Source organism: Schistocerca piceifrons, chromosome 3, assembly GCF_021461385.2.
Source record: "Schistocerca piceifrons isolate TAMUIC-IGC-003096 chromosome 3, iqSchPice1.1, whole genome shotgun sequence".
Lineage (NCBI taxonomy): Eukaryota > Metazoa > Arthropoda > Insecta > Orthoptera > Acrididae > Schistocerca > Schistocerca piceifrons.
This window is the reverse complement of record NC_060140.1, coordinates 298,645,612-298,666,065: the sequence shown is the minus strand read 5'-3', so window position 1 is coordinate 298,666,065 and position 20,454 is coordinate 298,645,612. Positions and strand designations below refer to the sequence as shown.

Below are 20,454 nucleotides of genomic sequence, written 5' to 3'. Positions count from 1 at the left end.
GCGGGACTCGCCATGTGTATGGAGGCTATTTACTGCCAATTTAACCGTCCATGCTAGACAGAGACTTTTACTTCATAAGTGTATAACCCTGTAAAATAAAAACTCTTTTAAACAAATCTGTAAACAAAGGAAGTGAAGTGAAAGTCTATTCTAAGCCTGTCTCTCTTTGCTGCCTGTGGAATCAGATTATAACCACAGTCCAATGCGGAATGGGTTCTTATTGAGACATGGCTTCAATAACTCGAGAAAAAGTTATCAACACTTCCGACGCTAATGCGTCAACAGAATAACAGTTTTACTTTAATGGAATTATTGCCATTTTATTATAAGTATTTTATTATTCGTTTGTTTCAGACTATCGATATTTCGGCTTTATAGCCATTATCAAGTGCAAAGGTGAAAAGTTTATGAAATATCCGACGCGTCTGAAAGATATGGTACCGTCTGAGGCTACAGCACGTCTGCTGCAATAATTATTTTCAGTTCTCACTCATATCTTATAATGCGACGACTGCTGTATATGATCACGCATGCATTGTAAGATTCCGACGAGTCATTTAGACATGTGGGTTATTTAATGACTGTTGCACTGCTCCAAAGGCGAATAGCGATAGCGTGAAAATAAAAAAGTAGATTATGACTGCGGTCCCCAAGGAAGGAATAGTAAGAGTTGTTCGAAGATCAAATAGCGCGTCAAAGGAAAACGTTTTCTGAGAAATATCAATGCTCTCTTGAAGATTTTGGCTTCATTAAAACAAGTGCTTGCTACTTTTCCTGATACAACTAGCGTAAATAGTCAACATCCATGGATTTAGCGTTAAGAGGGGCCTCAAATATATCTTCTGAGAATAAATTCAGTAGGAAGTCAAATATTAAAACTACAGGAATACACTATATGGTTGGCAGTTTTTGGCGTGCATAGTGATGTCGCGTTAATGGGCAGCCATACAAGAGTTACGCCACACACACTAATAACTGCGCTAAGCAATCGTCCTGTAAGTACAAGAGACGTAAACAGAATAGCCAAAAGTCAGGGAACGGTTGTCCCACTTGCAGCTGTGCCATATATGAACACCGAATGCTGCAGCTTCATGATCCGTATCGCGCTGGAACAGACACGATGTCTATGCGGTCTGTTATACACTGGTTTGCAGAGAAAGTGGCACACGTCGCGAGTTAAACGAGTTTGAATGCGGGATGAGAGTTGTGAATTATGTCTACCAAGCCTGTACGAAGGTAAAAGCACTGCATTTTGTTCAGCAGCTCGATTCGTGACACAATGCCTTCCCATGACTTTCGGACAATCAGTGCATAAGGGCTGGGCGGAATAACATGAACACCGATCTATACGTCCTTTTTCCCGAGACTAGCCTCTAGCTTATCCGCAACACATTGGTGTTATCATGTCACTAAACGAAGAGTAACATTTTCTGTGCCAGCAGCAATGACTAGAGGACAAATGCACTGATGTAAAAATGTGCATGACTAGTGGAACCGTACATACTTCCTATACGAAAATTAGCAACAAAATTACAGAAAAAGAAGTATCCATATAAATATCAAGAGCTTAGATGTAAAACCAATGTTAAGCAAAAAAGGTGGAGATGAAAGGTGGACGTAAATACAGAATGGTTATGCGCTAGAAATGAACATGAAGACAATATTATAAAACGGGAAGAGGAGGTAAATGAAGATGATGTGGGAGAAATGATACTGTGAGAAGAATGTAGCAGAGTTCTGAAGGATCTACAAGGCCTCTGGAGTTGACGACATTCCCGCAGAATTATTGAGAGCCTTGGGAGATCCAATCATGATGTCACAATTCCATCCCCTGTGCAACGTATATGAACAGGCAAAGTACCCTCAGACTTCGAGAAAAGTGTAATGATTGCAATTCTAAATAAGGCAGATGCTGACACGTGTGACTACAATCCAACGAATGGCCGCAAAATACTCAGATAACTTACAGAAGAACGGAAAATCTGGTACACGCCGGTACTGGAAAATATCAATTTGGTATACAGAGAAATGTAGGAGCAAGTGTAGCGGCAGTGATCCTACGACTACTCTTAGGAGGTATGTTGAAGATAGGAAAACCTACCCTTACAGCTTTTATAGATATAGCGAAAGCTTCTAACAATGTTAGTAGTACTACTGGTACTCTTTGAAATTCTAAAGGTATCAAGGATAAAGTACAGAGAAAGGAGTGTTATTTACAACTTGCACAAAAACCAGACTGGAGTTATATAGGTCCAAGGACATGAAAGGGAAATAGGAAACAGGATTATATCATAAATCCAGGGAGGTATCCTCAACATTATTCAATCTGCATATTCAGGAAGCAGTAAAGAAAACCAAGGAGAAACTTAGGAAAGGAGTTAAAGTTTGGCGAGAAGAAATAAAACCTTTGATGTTTGCCAGTAACATTGTAATTATAGTAGAGACAGCTAAGGACTTGGAAGAGCAGCCGAATGAAATGGATAATGTATTGAAGAGGCATTGTAGGATGAACATCAACTGAAGTAATATAAAGGTGATGGAATATATCCGAGGTAAATTATACGATTCCGAGGGAATTAGTGTAGGAAATGAGAGTGGTCATAGTACCAGAGGAGGTTTTTTGTTTGAGCAGCAAAATAACTGATGATGCCGAGGTAGAGAGGATATAAAATGAAGTATGGCAACAGCAAGAAAAAGCTTTTCCTAAGAAGAGGTATTTTGTTAATATCTGATATAAATTTAAAAGTGTTTTTGAAGGTGATTGATTGGTAGCCCTGTATGGTAGTGAAACATCGGCGATAAACAGTTTAGCCGAGAAGAGGATAGAAGATTTTGAAATGTGGTGTTATAGAAGAATACTTAAGAACTGAGGCGGAGATCGAGTAACTAATCAGGAGGTGCTGAATCGCGATATGGAGAAAAGAAATTTATGGCGCAACTCGACTAAAAGAAAGTATAGGTTGATAATACACATCCTGAAGCATCAAAGAATAGTCATTTGGCAAAGTAGGAACCGCGGGTAAATGTTTCAGAGGGGAACCATACCTCGACTACTGTAAGCAGGTTAAAATGGATATAGCTTGCAGTAACTACGCAGATTGACGGGGCTTGCTCAGGATACACTAGTGTGGGGAGTTGTATCAAACCAATCTTCACACTAAAGTCTACAACAACAAGATCATGCCAATAATATATATTGATGTGTCAAAAGTCACTGGACACCTCCTAACATCGTGTCGGACCTCCTTTTTCCGGCGTAGAGCAGCATGGACTCAACAAGTCGTTGGAAGTTCCCTGTAGAAATATTGAGCCATACTGCCTATGTAGTCGTCCATAATTACGAATGTGTTGGCGGAGAAGAATTTTGTGTGCCAACCGACATCTCGATTATGCCCAAAAATGTTCGATGGGATTCATGATGGGCGGTCTAGGTGGGCAAATCATTCGCTCGACTTGTCCAGAATGTCCATCAAACCAATCGCGAACGACTGTGGTCCGGTGACATGACAAATTGTCATGGTAACGTGAAGTCCATGAATGGCTGAAAATGATTTACAGGTAGCCGAACGTAACCATTTCCAACCAGTGATCGATTCAGTTGGACCACATGACCCAATCCATTCCATGTAAGCATAGCCCACACCATTACGGAGCCACCACCAGCTTGCACTGTGCCTTATTGACAACCTGGGTCCGTAGCTTCGAGGGATCTGCAGCACACTCGAACCCTCTCATCAGCTATTAACAACTGAAATCGGGACTCGCCTGACCAACAGCCGTTATGGTGACGAGGCCAGGGAAGGCGCTGCAGCCTCGTGATGACTGGGTGTTGTGTAATGTCCTTAGGTTAGTTAGGTTTAGGTAGTTCTAAGTTCTAGGGGACTGATGACCATAGATGTTAAGCCCCATAGTGCTCAGAGCCATTTGAACCAAGGCGCTGCAGGCGATGTCGTACTGTTAGCAAACGCACTCGCGTCTGCCGTCTGCTTCCATAGCCCATTAAGGCGAAATTTCGCCACACACCCCTAACGGAAACGTTCGTCATACGTCTCACATTTATTACTGCGGTTATTTCATGCAGTGCTGTTTGTCTGTTAGCACTGAAAACTCTAAGCAAACGCCGCTGCTCTCGGTCGTTAAGTGAAGATCATCAGCCAGTGCGTTGTCCGTGGTGAGAGGTAATGTCTGAGATTTGGTATTCCCGACACTCTCTTGACACAGTGGATCTCGGAATATTGAATTCACTAACGATTTCCAAACTATAAAGTCCCATGCGCTAGCTGCAAATGCCATTTCGAGTCCAAAGCGTTTTAATTCTAGTCGTGCGTCCATAATCACTTCGTAAACATTTTCACGTGAATCATTCGGGTACAAATGACAGCTCGCCAGTGCACTGACCTTTCATAACTTGTGTACGCTATACTGTCACCATCTGTATACGTGCATGTCGCTGTCCCATGACTTTTGACAGTTCAGTGTATAATCTCATAGGCAGATGTTTAGGTGTCCAAAGGGTGCAGTCTGTTCTGTACGCAATAAGATAGTCTTACGTTAATACTTATGAGTGTTCATGTTATTCCGCCCAACACCTTATACATTGTAAACTCAGATTTCACAGTTATGAGATAATGATTTGATAGAACAGAAACGTAAGGGAAAAAAAGCTCAGACAATTAGAAATACCGGATATTACAGTAACGTGGAGAACAACATTGGTATATAAACTGGTACAGTAAGCTATGAAAACGTGTTCATTCAGAATTAGAAGATCTAGGGACATTAACCTGATGCTTCGGATATGCTGCAGAAGAGGTCTAAATGGAAGGAAAAGTAGGACAGTGCGAAAGTAGTGGGTTTATGTGTTTTGTTAAAAATCATCCGTAATTGTCAACCTTCATTAGACTATCGTTGACTTTACACGTACCAATGTCCACATCATCTTTAGGTATAGCAGGACAAACTAGGATCATGCTCAAAACTATGGCTCATTTCACTGCAATTGTCATGCCCAGTGAAGCGTACGAGAGGTAGCCACAACTTTTAATTATCACTTCGAGAAAATGGAATTACGTAATAAATGTCGCAGTCCTGGTGCGCATTGATATCCCCACTCCACAATACTGCAGCACTTTTCTAGACAAAACAAAAAGGCATAGATCATTGAATAATGGAGATGAGATGAGCCACATCCTTTTTTGACACCTCTAGAGACGTGCTATGGCACCTTGGCGCTGGGGGTCGGTGTATTGGGATTGCAGACATGTACCTGCAGACAGACAAAAATTATTACCATACTTCATATTTTCGAGGCAATAATTATAAAGACTCAAAGGAATTAAAATCGTCAGCTGCCAGTGGGCATTGATTTATACCAGTGGGGCAAGTTTAAAATTTGTGCTGGAGTGGGATTTCAACTCGGATCTCCTGCTTACGAGGTAGATGCACTGATCACTATGCCGTGTGATTACAGTTGTCAACTCAACCGCATGGACTGCCATAGCATGCCTCCAGCCAGACTCAAATTTTGGTCTGATGGGAGGTATGCTAGGGTAGCGGTTGTGGTGATCTGTGTCTGGATTGCGTAGAGGTCACGGCATCTGCATAGTAAGCAGGAGACTTGGGTTCAAATCCCGGCCCAGCACAAACCTTCAACTTGGCCCATTGTTATAAATCAAAGCCCACTGGCAGCTAATGTCTCTATTTCCTTTGTGTCTCGATTCGTAGTGGTGACAGGGTCGAAGTGGTGTCTGTTCTTTTCAACATGTCCGAAAGACCAGACACAAGATATATGATAATTATAACTCGGGCTTCTCCTCGTACAGGCTTCATTGACCCGCTGGAGTCACTGCACAAACCTTTTAATAAAACTGCAGAGTGAAGACGTTTCGCCAAGAAAAGCTGAAGATTCAGGCGAACATAGTGTATGTGATGCAAACTGTATATGACTATGTAACACATCCGTCAAAAGAGACAGACAAACGGACATGCTCCTCAAGAGTGATACGGAATCATTCTAAGAGAATGGGGACAGGAAAGATATAGCTATCAAAAAGCCATAGTGCGATATTTCTTACGTATTAATGCACATTTTGGGCTGGCAGCACTCTAGCAATAATAACATATGTAGAGCTAGTAAATATTCTGTAGACTATAAGAGTATCGGCTGGCCAAATAGATATTAGCTTCAAATTCTTCAGCTGACAATTATGTTTGGATATATGTTTCATGGCACAGAATAGCTTCCTTAAGAAATCATTTTACGAAACAGATTAATCGTGTTCTGTGTTTCTTTGACTTTTCAAGAGTACAATTTCTTGTATCATTCCTCACAAGGACATTTTTTTGTGTATTATTACCAAAGGAGAATGTTATCAAAATTTTACTGCCTTACAGGAAAAGTCAATGCATTTATCATCAACGTGACGGGCAGCGTAATAGAAAACATAGTCCCACAAAAAAGATAAAACTCGATACTAGACCAATGTTAAGACTTCCTCTGGAACGAAAGACACTTTTCCATACCAGTGTGTTGAAATTTACTGCACATTTTCCAAGGTATTTGAGTGCTGTAATTTAAAGTAGTGTATTTGTGGAAGTACTCGACTTGTTTCCTTCTGAGACGGTAGAATAATCGTTACACTTTTGCCTTGTTTAATATATTGTAGAATTAGATATTTGCAGCTTACGTATTTTGTTACGTAGATTTAGTTTCCTGTTTTTTTAAACAGTTGTTTATAATAGAAGCTGTTAATGTAGCACGTATTCTGCAATTTAAAAGCTCTTAGAAGTGGGCAACCATGAAAAACAATAGAGTATGAAATTAATATCAGTGTGTTTGTTGCACACAAATAGTGCTGAAAACAAAAAGCACGCAACTGTGGGTGCTGGATGAAGAGTTACACATTATCCTGGTGGAACGGGTACATCGTTTCACAGCAAAGAAACGTTGACTTATTTCCACTGACAAACTACTCTCGAAAAGTACTGTAATCCAGCTTGTTAATTTTTTAAGGTCTTTGGGGAGATACAAAGTAAGAAAAAGTGTATTTGACATGCTGATGGGCCCAAATTTTCCTAGAATTAATAACTTTTTGTGGGATTGCAAACTGTTCGCAGGTAATATTGAGGAAGAGAACACTACATAATTTTAAACACTGAATTATTGTTTTTCGTGTGTCGTAATAGCACTGTCATGCAGCTATAACGTTCCATCCGACAAGCAACATCAACACGTTACTGGTAGCAATAGAAGCCAAATAAGTGTTTTATAAGAGTCAAACTCTTTACATGTAGCGTATATGGTGACTATTGAGTACAAGCCTCTTTACATCGACAGTATCGTAGGTAATCTACTGCTTCGTTTCCAGTCATGGGTATTGGAGTAGTGCCTTAACTGTATGGTGGAATTTCTAGTAAGTTGATGTATCTGGTGCTTGTTGCTCTACTTGAGACTATGTACGTCCTCCTACAATCCGATTAAAATAACATCGACAAACGGCAGTACCGGGGCGGTATTGCCATCTTGTGGGCAGAATCATATGCAGGCCCGGTTATTCACGCAGTTCAAATAGGAACAGAGTGTGTGCTTACAGAAGGCTATTGTCCCCTTTGTAGTTAAATGAAGATTACTAGTGGAGGCAGTAGCTGCAGCCTCAGAGATAGTGTACACAAAGCTAAATAACAGACCTCACGACAAGAAAGTAACTCTAACTATCGCGAATTAACTCTATAGAACTACCTCCAGAAACGTCCGAAATCTGGACTTTGTTCATTCCACCACTGAATGTAGGCTACTTACATCAAACTCTGAATATGTTAACATATTATGAACAGTATCTGCTATTTTGTGCTGAAACTTTTGCATTGCATACAATAAGATGGCACTATTGCCATTTAAACATTACCGTAGATCAGCAACGAGCTGGCTACAGAACAAAATGGAAACAATCGTTAATGCAGTGTAAATTTTGTTCGTGATTGTATACAAAACAAAGGTTTGGTAGGGTCCATTCCTTATAGCCAATAGAAATTATTTTAAAGGCAATTTCTTCAGGCTCCAATGGCTGCACTATAAACTTTTAATACATTGCAAATATTTTAAAAGAAAGTCCATTTTCAATAACCTTCGTGTAAAATGGAGGTGTGGCTTAGCGACCTCATCTACCAAATACGTGTATTTAACCGCCTGTTACTGAGGAGAAGCCAGATATTTGTCAATGTAAATACGTATCGAAGGGCAACTATCAAGATAATACTGAGGCACTGTTCTAAGCAATATTAAATAAAATACTTCTTGTTAACAGCTCAGAAGTTAAGCATGCTAGAAAAGCTTCTTCTGCAGCATGAAGTGAGGTGCATGTGCTACATAAGATCTATTTACTCTAAAAGACAAATATAAATCTCCCCCCAGCTTATAAGGAACATCTTCCAGTTATCAGCATTCTGTACGCAGCAGTTTATACCTTTAAATACAACAAGTATGTAACATCGAACCAATGGAAACTCTCCTTGCCAATTTTGTGCAACAAATAACAGAACAACCCACATATTTAACTTTCCATCTCCCTGCCATGTCACCTTGCATGTAAAATACGGCAAATTTTTTCCGCGCCACTTTCCGTACAATTTAGAACGTTACCGGGTCATTCTCGTAAATCTCCTGATGAAGTGTTTCGGGCTTCTCCCCAGCCTGCAACTGCGCCCATGTACCATACCTACGCAACAGGTAACACAAAGAGATGTGATGCCACAAACTAACAAGGTTATTAGAAAGGCAGGGCCGTGCTCTTTGAACGGAACCATCCAAATACTCGCTTTGCGTGGTTTTGGAACACCACTAAAAACCTACACTACTGTTTGTGGAAACTGCAGCACGAAGAGTGAGAAATGTGATTACAAAGAAATTTATTCCACAGATTAGTGACATGACGACACATAAACGATTAGAATTAAAAAACTGCACATGCACTTTGACTACGAGAATTTAGTACTTTGTGAAGCCGCCACGCGCTACATACAGAGCCTGTAGTCGCCGAGGCATGGAATGAAAGATGCTACTGGAAAAACACATTGCCACGTGATTTGTGTGCGCGGCCTCAAAAAGTCTACAAGGGTTGCAGAAGGATCTGAACGAACAAAGTACCAACCGACCATCTCCCAGACATGGGAAGCAACAACATCAGTCGTTGCTCGAAGAAGGCTTACACACTCCTCACCACGTGTAGCCGGGCGTTGTCCTGCTGAAACATTGCATGTGGAACAACCTGCTGGAGGGACAATGCCACAAGCTCTAGAACTTGCTCGATGTAGCGGCTGCTGTTCAGATTTCCCTCAATACGCAAGTGGCCAGATAGCGTGCTATAGTCTGTGGTGTCCCAAACCACCACATTTAGCCCTTTCCCGCTTTGCCACTGTCCGATTGTGTGTTAAATGTGGGTTTTTGCAGTTTGTACATACAGTAATGTAAATCAGAATTGCTGGGCTGAGATTTGAACCGTAGTCCCCAGGAGTGCGAGTTCAGTGTCTTAGGACCTCAGTGGAACCCGAGAGAGAGCTGCAGACGAGTGATGGCTCGCCCGACAAGTCGCAGAGTTGTTTTACTCGGAGTGTGGGATCCCCGTAGCGCATGCCGCGCCGTGCTTGCTGTGTGTGGCCGCGTGCTTGCCTCCTCCGCGCTGTGCTTGTCCGCCCCATGCATGAGACCCCGGCCCGCCGGCGGCAGCGGAGCGGTGTCTGACGCTGAGATTCAGTCGCGTCTCTTCCAGCTTCAAGCACAACGCGTCGTTCGTGTCGCGGCTGCCCACCATCCGCCGCCACAAGAGCTCCTCGCTGCACTCCCCGTCGCTGGCCAAGACCGGTGGCGGCGGGGGCGGCAGCGGTGCGGGGGCGGCGGCGGGGGCGGCCGCAGGTGGCGCCGGCGCCGCAGCCAGCGGGACCCGCGGCTTTGCCGAGCTCAACGCGTCCTCCGAGAACCTCGGTAAGTTCTGCAGGCGCGTCCTGCGACCTGCTCCCGCCTAGCAGTCTAAGTTGCCGGCTTCAGCATTGACACCTGCGCACGTTTCTTCAGTCAAAACTTCCGGGCTGAGAGGCGTGGTCAACATACAATGTGTTTCAAAGTATTTGCAATAAGTTTTTAAGGATGATAGATGACATCATGGGCAACCAGTTTTGTTAGACCCGAAATGTTCGCTGACCCTTAGCAGTGACACTAGGCGTCTTTTTATTGAATTCGCCGGCGCTTGAATTCGCCACCAAAAAGCAGGGACTATTAACCAGATGTGCTACATCTTCATACCACCTACCCAACAAGCATTAATACTACCAGGTGATCAAAAAGTCAGTACAAATTTGAAAACTTAATAAACCACGGAATAATGTAGATAGATAGGTAAAAATTGACACACATGCTTGGAATGACATGGGGTTTTACTAGAACCAAAAAAAAAAAAAAAGAAATATTGCTAGACGCGTGAAAGATCTCTTGCGCGCGTCTTTTGGTGATGATCGTGTGCTCAGCCGCCACTTTCGTCATGCTTGGCCTCCCAGGTCCCCAGACCTCAGTCCGTGCGATTATTGACTTTGGGGTTCCCTGAAGTCGCAAGTGTATCGTGATCGACCGACATCTCTAGGGATGCTGGAAGACAACATCCGACGCCAATGCCTCACCATAACTCCGGACATGCTTTAAAGTGCTGTTCACAACATTATTCCTCGACTACAGCTATTGTTGAGGAATGATGGTGGGCATATTGACCATTTCCTGTAAAGAACATCATCTTTGCTTTGTCTTACTTTGTTATGCTAATTATTGCTATTCTGATCAGATGAAGCGCCATCTGTCGGAAATTTTTTGAACTTTTCTACTTTTTTGGTTCTAATAAAACCCCATGTCATTCCAAGCATGTGTGTCAATTTGTACCTCTCTATCTACATTATTCCGTCATTTATTCAGTTTTCAAAGTTATATTGACTTTTTGATCACCCGGTATATTGCAGTCCGTGTATTGTTCCTAATTACGATAAAAAGTTCCTTCAGGCATGCTTGCATAACATGAAACACATGAAATATATTCGCAATAGCGAATATGGACTACCATCAGCTGTATGATGAGATGACGACAATGAAAATCTGTGAGGGACCGGGACTCGAACTCGGATTTCTCACTTAACGCGATCGGTCGCCATACCTTTAGGCTATCCGAGCATGACTCATTGCCAGACCCAATGACGGCTGTAGTCACCGCAGTGTCTGCTCCTTCGGAATTCGGAATAATATAAGCATTGCATTGTCGTGTTTATTCACCGATACCAGGCAATCGACGTTCCAGTAAATGTCTTCCCTGTATGGCAATACGCATAATGGATGTACGACTACAGCTTGCAGGCCCATGGTTGGCGACATACGGAAATTTGGGTATGGTTGTGAATTGTGCTCCGAAAGCCTAGTAATAGCCGGCACGGTAGGTCAGCGTGTTCGGTCAGCAGAGTAGCTACACTCTGTTAAAAATGCTGAGTGAACGGACCAACGAAGAACCTGAACGAGTGTCATCGGACGTCCGCCCCGAACAAATTCAACATACAATATAGAACAAAATGAGATAAAAAAGCTGCCATGTCGAAGGTCCTATGTCCGCAGCTCGTGGTCGTGCGGTAGCGTTCTCGCTTCCCGCGCCCAAGTTCCCGGTTTCGAGTCCCGGCGGGGTCAAGGATTTTCTCTGCCTCGTGATGACTGGGTGTTGTGTGATGTCCTTAGGTTAGTTAGGTTTAAGTAGTTCTAAGTTCTAGGGGACTGATGACCACAGATGTTAAGTCCCATAGTGCTCAGAGCCATTTGAACCATTTTGAAGGTCCTTTGTTCTAATACTGCTGTGTACCAAAATATCTGCCGGCATGCTAGCTCAGCGTGTTCGGCTAGAGGTTTAGCTGCCTTCTGTAATAAGAAAATAACTGAGGAAATTGATCAATGATGAACTTCGACGGGTGTTATGGCACATCCGTCCCGAATAAACGCAACGTACAATACCGAACAAAATAAGATTTAAAAAATTTAAAAATATGGTAAGGCGACCGCTCGCAATAGGTGGGAAATCCGGTTTCGAGTCCCGGCCCGACACGAATTTTCACTATCGTCACTCCATAAAGCAGACGGTAGTCCATAATCTCAACTGCAAATAAATTTCAAGTATTAAGCATTAATGTCTCTGGAGAAAGATATACAGGGAGTGATCGGTGTTAAGTGCAGATATTTTTTTATATGGTACTTTAATGCGTACACACATCAACACGTTGGTTGTATTCTTCCTGTGTCACACAGTCTTCACACAAACACTTCACAAAGTTTGCGACCTGGTGTTTTTTCTGCACGGTCGTAACTGCACCATAAGCGGATTACACTTGCCACAATACGCTAACAGTTTTACATCCAGATGTCTCCATTTTAACACCAGACCTGGTGCCCAGAGAAAAATAAGCATTAAAGGATTGCTCATGCTGCATGTACTTGGAGGTACTAACCAACCTGAAAAGATACGTCTTGCAGTAGCTGTAATTATTGAACTGCAAATGACGTAAATACTATTGAATGTTTCTCCGTCACCAGTAGAAATGCCTCCTCTTATATCCGTTGCACCGTGTATTAGAAGCTCGGCATTCTACTTTTCACATGGACCAGATGACTGGCTTACAGTCAACACACATTGATTACGAACGCCGCACAGTGCCTACGCCCTGCCATATCTCAGGGCCATAATCAATTAGAAAAGACGAATAGTGTCCGTCGGTAGGATTAGCGAAGATTTTGGCTCTAACAAAAGTTGTTCCCCATGAAATAAGCTATCATCCCTAGAAATCTGTTAAAAAACCTTTGAAACACCCTGTGCAAAACTATTCACTGTCTTTTCGTCCCCACCAATGAAGTCATCTTCAAAGATACAAGGATTGGTCATGAAGTTGCATTTATCACATCGAAACACTAAAGTTAAGTAATTAAATTCTTGTTTGTTCTCCAGGTACACACTGAAATCACCATGCTACATTGCAGTAGCATGACGATAGAGTAGCCAGAGAATAACAAAAAAAAAAAAAAAAAAAGAAAATCGAACAAATCATCTTTCCTTCATCATTAGTTTGTACCATTTTCTTTTCACGTCTAGCGGCGTGCTACTGTACTGTGCGCCGGGATTCCGGTGTGTACCATTATTGAAAACAAAAAAATAATTACTCAACGTCATCTTTTCGAGGTGATAAACAACACTTTATGAATCCCCGTCGTAAATCGAGAGCTGAAGATGTCTCCTGGAGATGGGGACGAAATGTCAGTGAACAGTTTCATACGTCGTCCACGACATCTCAGCCCGTGTGTTTCAACTAAAGTGAACACTGGCTGTGAAAGCGTTCATTACTTCGTCAATTCTTGTGTCTTTAAAAATTTTATTCCTATGAGGCTGTCATCGACTTAAAGGTTGGTTTGAATACCACAGTGTTTTCAACTTTTACACATTTTTATCTCGCAAGAAGAATAGAGGGCGCTGTGTCAATACAGGTTTTTAGTTTGCAGTCAGGGGTCGCAGAAACTGAAGAGACACAGAGAGGAAGATACAGGGCACTCAGAAACAATAGCCTATTAGGTTTGATACAAATTCAAACGTATCTATTACAGAGATGCTTCAAGTTATCTGGTGAAAATATTCCATACGTTTTTGGGCATGCATCCGGATGGTAAACTCCCTCTTCTGATATTTGGGCTGTGAATCTTTCAGCAGTCTTGTAGGCCTATCTGTGACCAAGTTCCGAGTGTTTGTAAGTGGCGTGGGCTCTACAGTTAGTGACCCACATAGAGTCCGGAACTTTCCAGCTAAAAATCATTGGGGCCGAAGGAGTACCAGTTGGAAATATTTGGGACTGGTTTCCACTCCCAGCATTTTCCATACAGCCAAGAGATACCTCCCTGGAACCTTGATCAGAACAGGGGAGTAGGGACTATTTGTAATCTAATGCAGGGAAAATGCGTCCCAGACAAAATACGGAAGCCTCGTGTATGTTATAGTGTATTTTTTATGCGTGTACAGAGAACAATCGGTAGAATGCTCGACATGTACAGCATTCCTACGTCGCTACAGATCGATGACGTATTTCCGATTGTCCAAGTATGCCAATTAAGGGCTGAAAGGGTAAAGCCGCTTGATAGCTTTAAAATTTCAGCGCATAAATATTCACGCTTGGACAGTCGGAACAACGTCACCGATTCTCTTTGAAGATGACTGTAAAGTTCATTCGTGAAATATTGAAAGAGTAAGTCATCGCCTCTCAGACCCAAGCACAAATAATGATGGAATACCTATCACTGCTACAAAAGAACCTTTCAGTTCAGGATCTAAGCAACTTACACAAGTCAAAGGAAATAATGGCGCCGTACGATTCAGAGCCTTATAAATCCCGTAATGGAATGCGTGGACTAATGGTTGATGTTTTCCAATCACACTACGATCAGTTATTTTACAGCTGTGTCCCGCGTGTTACATTTAGTTCCTCCGATAACTGGATGCAACTTATCTCTTAGACCGAAGTTATTTCTGAACAGTGTCAGGTCTGTTTGATTTTGTGAGTTGTATATTAAATAAGTTCCTCACTTAAGTGATCTTTTTTTTCCTCCTTGAAACCGATCTGAAGATCAATTGGTAAAATTCCGATACTGGTAATACTTTAATAAAACTGGTAATAGTTTAATAGTCTTTGCGATCCCATGCGGATAAACAAACACTAGTACCACAGTATTTTACTGGACCGTTTTGCTGCAGGTGGAATACCAGTGTTTTCCTCTGACATACGAACTAGCGAGACCAGTTACGCAAGCAATGCTAAGCGGTAGCGCGAGAGGTGTGACGCTAAAAATTCGAATTTCCGTTCTTGTTTGATCCTGTTACTCTGAAGTTAAAAATATTTCAAATCATTCGAGTGCGTGTCGTGACGAAGTTAGAGATGTGCCAAAATTATGGCTCCCATTTTCCCGTTATAACGTATGTAGCACAAGCCGTACGCCAATGTGTCATCCATATAGTAGTTATACAGAGGTCGCCACTTACCTCCACGGATGTCGCACGTGCTTGCTCGCTTACGTTAAGTGTCAAACGTTTGTAAGAAGCTAAATTGTGATTTGCTCTCCGCCTGAGCGAATAAGCTGTCTAAACATGGCTTAGTAACGTAACGAGACATACGTACCATTAGTACACAAGCATGCTGTGGTTCATAATGTGACCTGACTGCAACATAATATGTAAATCATAAGATACGATCACAAAAATTTTAAATTATAAAAAAATGCAAATCGTGCAGTGAAATTCTAATTTACGAACGGTATAAACCGGAAGCAAGGGTTAAAGGCAAATGCCATAGGGCCGATTCTGAAGAACTGATCAATATTAAGACCATGTCTGTGGAATGAATGAGGAAATTACGGTACCACCTCAAAGCTGAGAGACATAAAGAGAGTCAATCATTGCATCGATTAGTAAGTTCGCCAACATCATGCATACTAAAACACTGTGGTATTCAAAGCAACTTCGGAATTGTCAAAAGCTTTATCATGCAAAGTTCCTAGTGTTACAGACATAAGTCCAATACTATATGAGGAGCATCGGTTCCTAACACAAAATGCAATTTGTCTTCACCTCTGGCAAGCTACAAATAATACAGGTTACAACCAATGTACTTAAACATATCCGTACGACTAAAACTGCGCATTGCTAGATTACTGCATATGCTTTTTCGTCTTCAAGATGGGCATTATTGATGGACCGGAGTACAATGGACGGAACTGACAAGGTTTAGGAAAAAAACCGGCCCTTTCTTGACCAGCCATAGGAAACAACAGCATGTCTGCTACAACACACCACTTTTCCTCATGAATTCATATTTTTACACATCTTTGCTCTATTCGTTTCTTTCTGTAAGAGTTACAAAAAAAAATTGACATATTTTCCTCTGAATCTACTTGGAGTCCAATTAAAAACAGAGAGAGTAAAAATTTCTAGAACATGGCAAAAAGGTAACTATCGCTCCAGAGCAAGAGCTGGCTTTTGAAAGAAAATATTAAAAATGAGATATGAATCATCAACAAACATGAGTGTCATCGATTAATTGTGGCTAAGATGCGGCTTAGCGGTTGTTTTCAGGATTAATATTTCCTTCTGCTGTGACTGCCTGCTGTGTTGAAAATTCCTGGCAGTGTAAAACAGTTTACAGGGCCGAGACATGAATGCAGAACCTTGCCTTTCGCAAGCAGTGTCCCCGCCGACTGAACTATCCAAGCACGATTCGCAACCCACCCTCTTAACTTCATTTCTGCAAGCGCCTACTACTTTGCAAACTACTTGCTGGACCTGCATTCATGAAAGGAAGGATATTGCGAAGCAGTGGCATAGCCACAGTTTAGGGGACTGTTTCCAGGTTGGAAGTTTCACTCTGCAGCGGAGTGTGCGCTGTTCTGATACTTCTTGCTAGAGGTGAAGCTGTGAGGGTGTGTCTTAAGTCATGCCTAAATAACTTTTCCGGTAACAGCATTCTACGTATAATCCACGTGCCGGTTTCGAACACCAGTCAGACATTTTTCATCTATCGGTAAGTTTCAAAACAACACGTCATTCTGGATACATTGAATTAGTTCCAACAAGTTTCCGCAATTGTCTGGGACATTATTAAATCGTAAGATGAGACCACAATGACACGGGCGAATTCCAGCAAATGGTTAGAACAATGTATACAGCCAATGCATTATGCTATTTCAAATTACAAATATGTGACACAAGAATCCAATAAAAAATACGCCCTCGATACAAATTGGCGCAGTCGATTTATAGCATACATGAGGCGTATGAATATTTTTGTTTACGGTTTATCTCAGAAATACATTCACGTGATGCAATTCGCACACAACCCCCATAAACGTGAGCGACTGGCGATAGGCCGGAAGTGAACGGCATTCAAAGCAGTGACAACTCCCTCCCCCATCCAGGACTGAACGACCGCAACACCGGATTGTATGCAAACCTTTTAAAAAGGTTGGCATACAATATCTTGCTTATCATTATTCCAAGTATATTAATTAGTATAAATATATGTTTATTTACATGATCGTATCATAAATATAGTGTTTAAACTCATGGCTTGTAGCAAACTTTCCTTTGTTAACCTAAGGTACTAAAATTATTTCAGATAGTCCGCATAGCATTCTCGTACATCTAAGTATCTGCCTGCACTGCGTTGGCAAAAAAAAAAAAAAAGAAAAAAGGCGCTCTCTTCCAGTTTGTTCGCAGCAAGCTCATTTGAATGCATTTGCGGCTCTGCCTGAAGCTTATACTTAGTGTAGACCTAAGCCCAACCGCCAGAGTGCAGTAATCTTGTGTAATATGCAAAATGCAAATACCTTCACTCTTATTAGAGAACCTAATTAACTTTCTTGCTTTTAAAAAAGCCAGTGCTAATATGAAAAGCTTGTAAACTCGACTACCTGCAGTGTAACTGAACATGAGGTAAATCATAAGCTGTTTTTGTGCGAAGAAGCTGAAGAAATTTCAGTAACTAAACCTTTATATCAAAATGTAAATCATATTAATGAATGAATTAAATTCTGTTAATGAACTGAAGTGTAAATAGCAATATTTGAAATTACATTTAACTTTTAAATATGATAACTGTTGTTCGTAAATATGATTAGAATGCCTGTACGTATGCTTCAATCGGCTCTTTTGCATTTCCTGCGTGCACGGAGTCCTTATCGCTCGCTTCGTAGAAGACAGAGAGTTCTTAGAACGAGAGTCTGACGCTGAAGGAGGGGCAGTGTATGGGGTTGATCCTTCGCCAAAACTTTTCGATCTTACAGACAGAGACTTCGATTGAGTTGAAAATATAGGAAACTACTTTTGAAGTGTCAGACGTGGATTACGGTCGGTCACTGATTTACTATTTAGGAGTAACTACCTAACAGTTACGTTTCCTGTACGATGTGGAAGGGAAATGAAACTTAAACGAGTCTGTGTAAGCTCATAGTCAATTCACTAGATGGTGTAATATGCTAGAGTGTTAGCATCATCTCAGAAACAAACAGATACGCAGTAAATATCGTTCCGGGTGGAATAAGAGGTCATAACCATAGGTACGTTTATTTAATGAAGTACTCCACCTCAGACTATCGTAAGATACAGTGACGGAATAAAAATCGCAACACCAACAAGGAGTTTCACGACATAAACGAAAGGGGGTAGGCGTGTTCATACATCTGAAAGATGATTTCTATTCCAGTATCCCCCAAGTTACATAAGAATAGGGGTGGTAGCTCCACTATGTAGATGCAAATTAGATTAGCTTTAAATACATGCTGTAATAGTGGTAATCTTTTTTTTTTTTCCTCGCCTTGAGATTGGACGTGGTGAGTGGGTGTTAATCAAAAATACCTTTAAGGCGACAAAGATGCCATTATCAACACCCCACTGCGCTTGAACGTGGTCGTGTAATAGAGCTACGGGAAGCTGTATGTTTCTCAAGTGATGTTACAGAAAGACTTGGCAGGAATGCAGCCACTGTACATGACTGCTGACAGTTGTGGTCACGAGAATGTATGGTCGCAAGAAGCTCGGCATCTGGACGGGATGACCAGGTGGCACTACCGATAGGGAACACAATCATGTTTGCCGTACAGCTCTGACGCATCGTACTGCATCTGCAGCAGGAATTTTAGCAGCAGTTGGAAGCACTGTGACACAACGAATTGTTACAAATCGGTTACTTCCAGGACAACACCGACCCAGATGCCCTGTAGCGTGCAGTCACTGACCCAAAACCACCGCCAGTTGCGGCTTCAGTGGTGTGAACAGAGAGCTCATTGGATGACAGGGTGGACGTTTGTTAAGTTTTCTGATGAAAGCTGTTTCTGCCTCGGTGCCGGTGACGGCCATGTGTTGGTTAGAAGGATGGCAGCTGGGAATCTGCAACCAACCTGTCTGTGTGCTGTACACACTGGACCAACACTTGGAGTTACACTCCTGGAAATGGAAAAAAGAACACATTGACACCGGTGTGTCAGACCCACCATACTTGCTCCGGACACTGCGAGAGGGCTGTACAAGCAATGATCACACGCACGGCACAGCGGACACACCAGGAACCGCGGTGTTGGCCGTCGAATGGCGCTAGCTGCGCAGCATTTGTGCACCGCCGCCGTCAATGTCAGCCAGTTTGCCGTGGCATACGGAGCTCCATCGCAGTCTTTAACACTGGTAGCATGCCGCGACAGCGTGGACGTGAACCGTATGTGCAGTTGACGGACTTTGAGCGAGGGCGTATAGTGGGCATGCGGGAGGCCGGGTGGACGTACCGCCGAATTGCTCAACACGTGGGGCGTGAGGTCTCCACAGTACATCGATGTTGTCGCCAGTGGTCGGCGGAAGGTGCACGTGCCCGTCGACCTGGGACCGGACCGCAGCGACGCACGGATGCACGCCAAGACCGTAAGATCCTACGCAGTGCCGTAGGGGACCGCACCGCCACTTACCAGCAAATTAGGGACACTGTTGCTCCTGGGGTATCGGCGAGGACCATTCGCAACCGTCTCCATGAAGCTGGGCTACGGTCCCGCACACCGTTAGGCCGTCTTCCGCTCACGCCCCAACATCGTGCAGCCCGCCTCCAGTGGTGTCGCGACAGGCGTGAATGGAGGGACGAATGGAGACGTGTCGTCTTCAGCGATGAGAGTCGCTTCTGCCTTGGTGCCAATGATGGTCGTATGCGTGTTTGGCGCCGTGCAGGTGAGTGCCACAATCAGGACTGCATACGACCGAGGCACACAGGGCCAACACCCGGCATCATGGTGTGGGGAGCGATCTCCTACACTGGCCGTACACCACTGGTGATCGTCGAGGGGACACTGAATAGTGCACGGTACATGCAAACCGTCATCGAACCCATCGTTCTACCATTCCTAGACCGGCAAGGGAACTTGCTGTTCCAACAGGACAATGCACGTCCGCATGTATCCCGTGCCACCCAACGTGCTCTAGAAGGTGTAAGTCAACTACCCTGGCCAGCAAGATCTCCGGATCTGTCCACCATTGAGCATGTTTGGGACTGGATGAAGCGTCGTCTCACGCGGTCTGCACGTCCAGCACGAACGCTGGTCCAACTGAGGCGCCAGGTGGAAATGGCATGGCAAGCCGTTCCACAGGACTACATCCAGCACCTCTACGATCGTCTCCATGGGAGAATAGCAGCCTGCATTGCTGCGAAAGGTGGATATACACAGTACTAGTGCCGACATTGTGCATGCTCTGTTGCCTGTGTCTATGTGCCTGTGGTTCTGTCAGTGTGATCATGTGATGCATCTGACCCCAGGAATGTGTCAATAAAGTTTCCCCTTCCTGGGACAATGAATTCACGGTGTTCTTATTTCAATTTCCAGGAGTGTAT

General features: G+C 43.0%; 1 protein-coding gene across 1 annotated transcript in view; it reads left to right on the top strand.

Annotated features, from left to right (window-relative positions):
• The window catches only part of LOC124789559 (potassium voltage-gated channel subfamily KQT member 5), a 506,704-nt gene that overhangs the window by 241,707 nt on the left and 244,543 nt on the right, over positions 1–20,454 (top strand). The window contains exon 5 of the mRNA XM_047256963.1: positions 9,750–9,976. Coding sequence (XP_047112919.1) covers positions 9,750–9,976 — 227 coding nt within the window. The remainder of the gene's footprint in view (positions 1–9,749; positions 9,977–20,454) is intronic.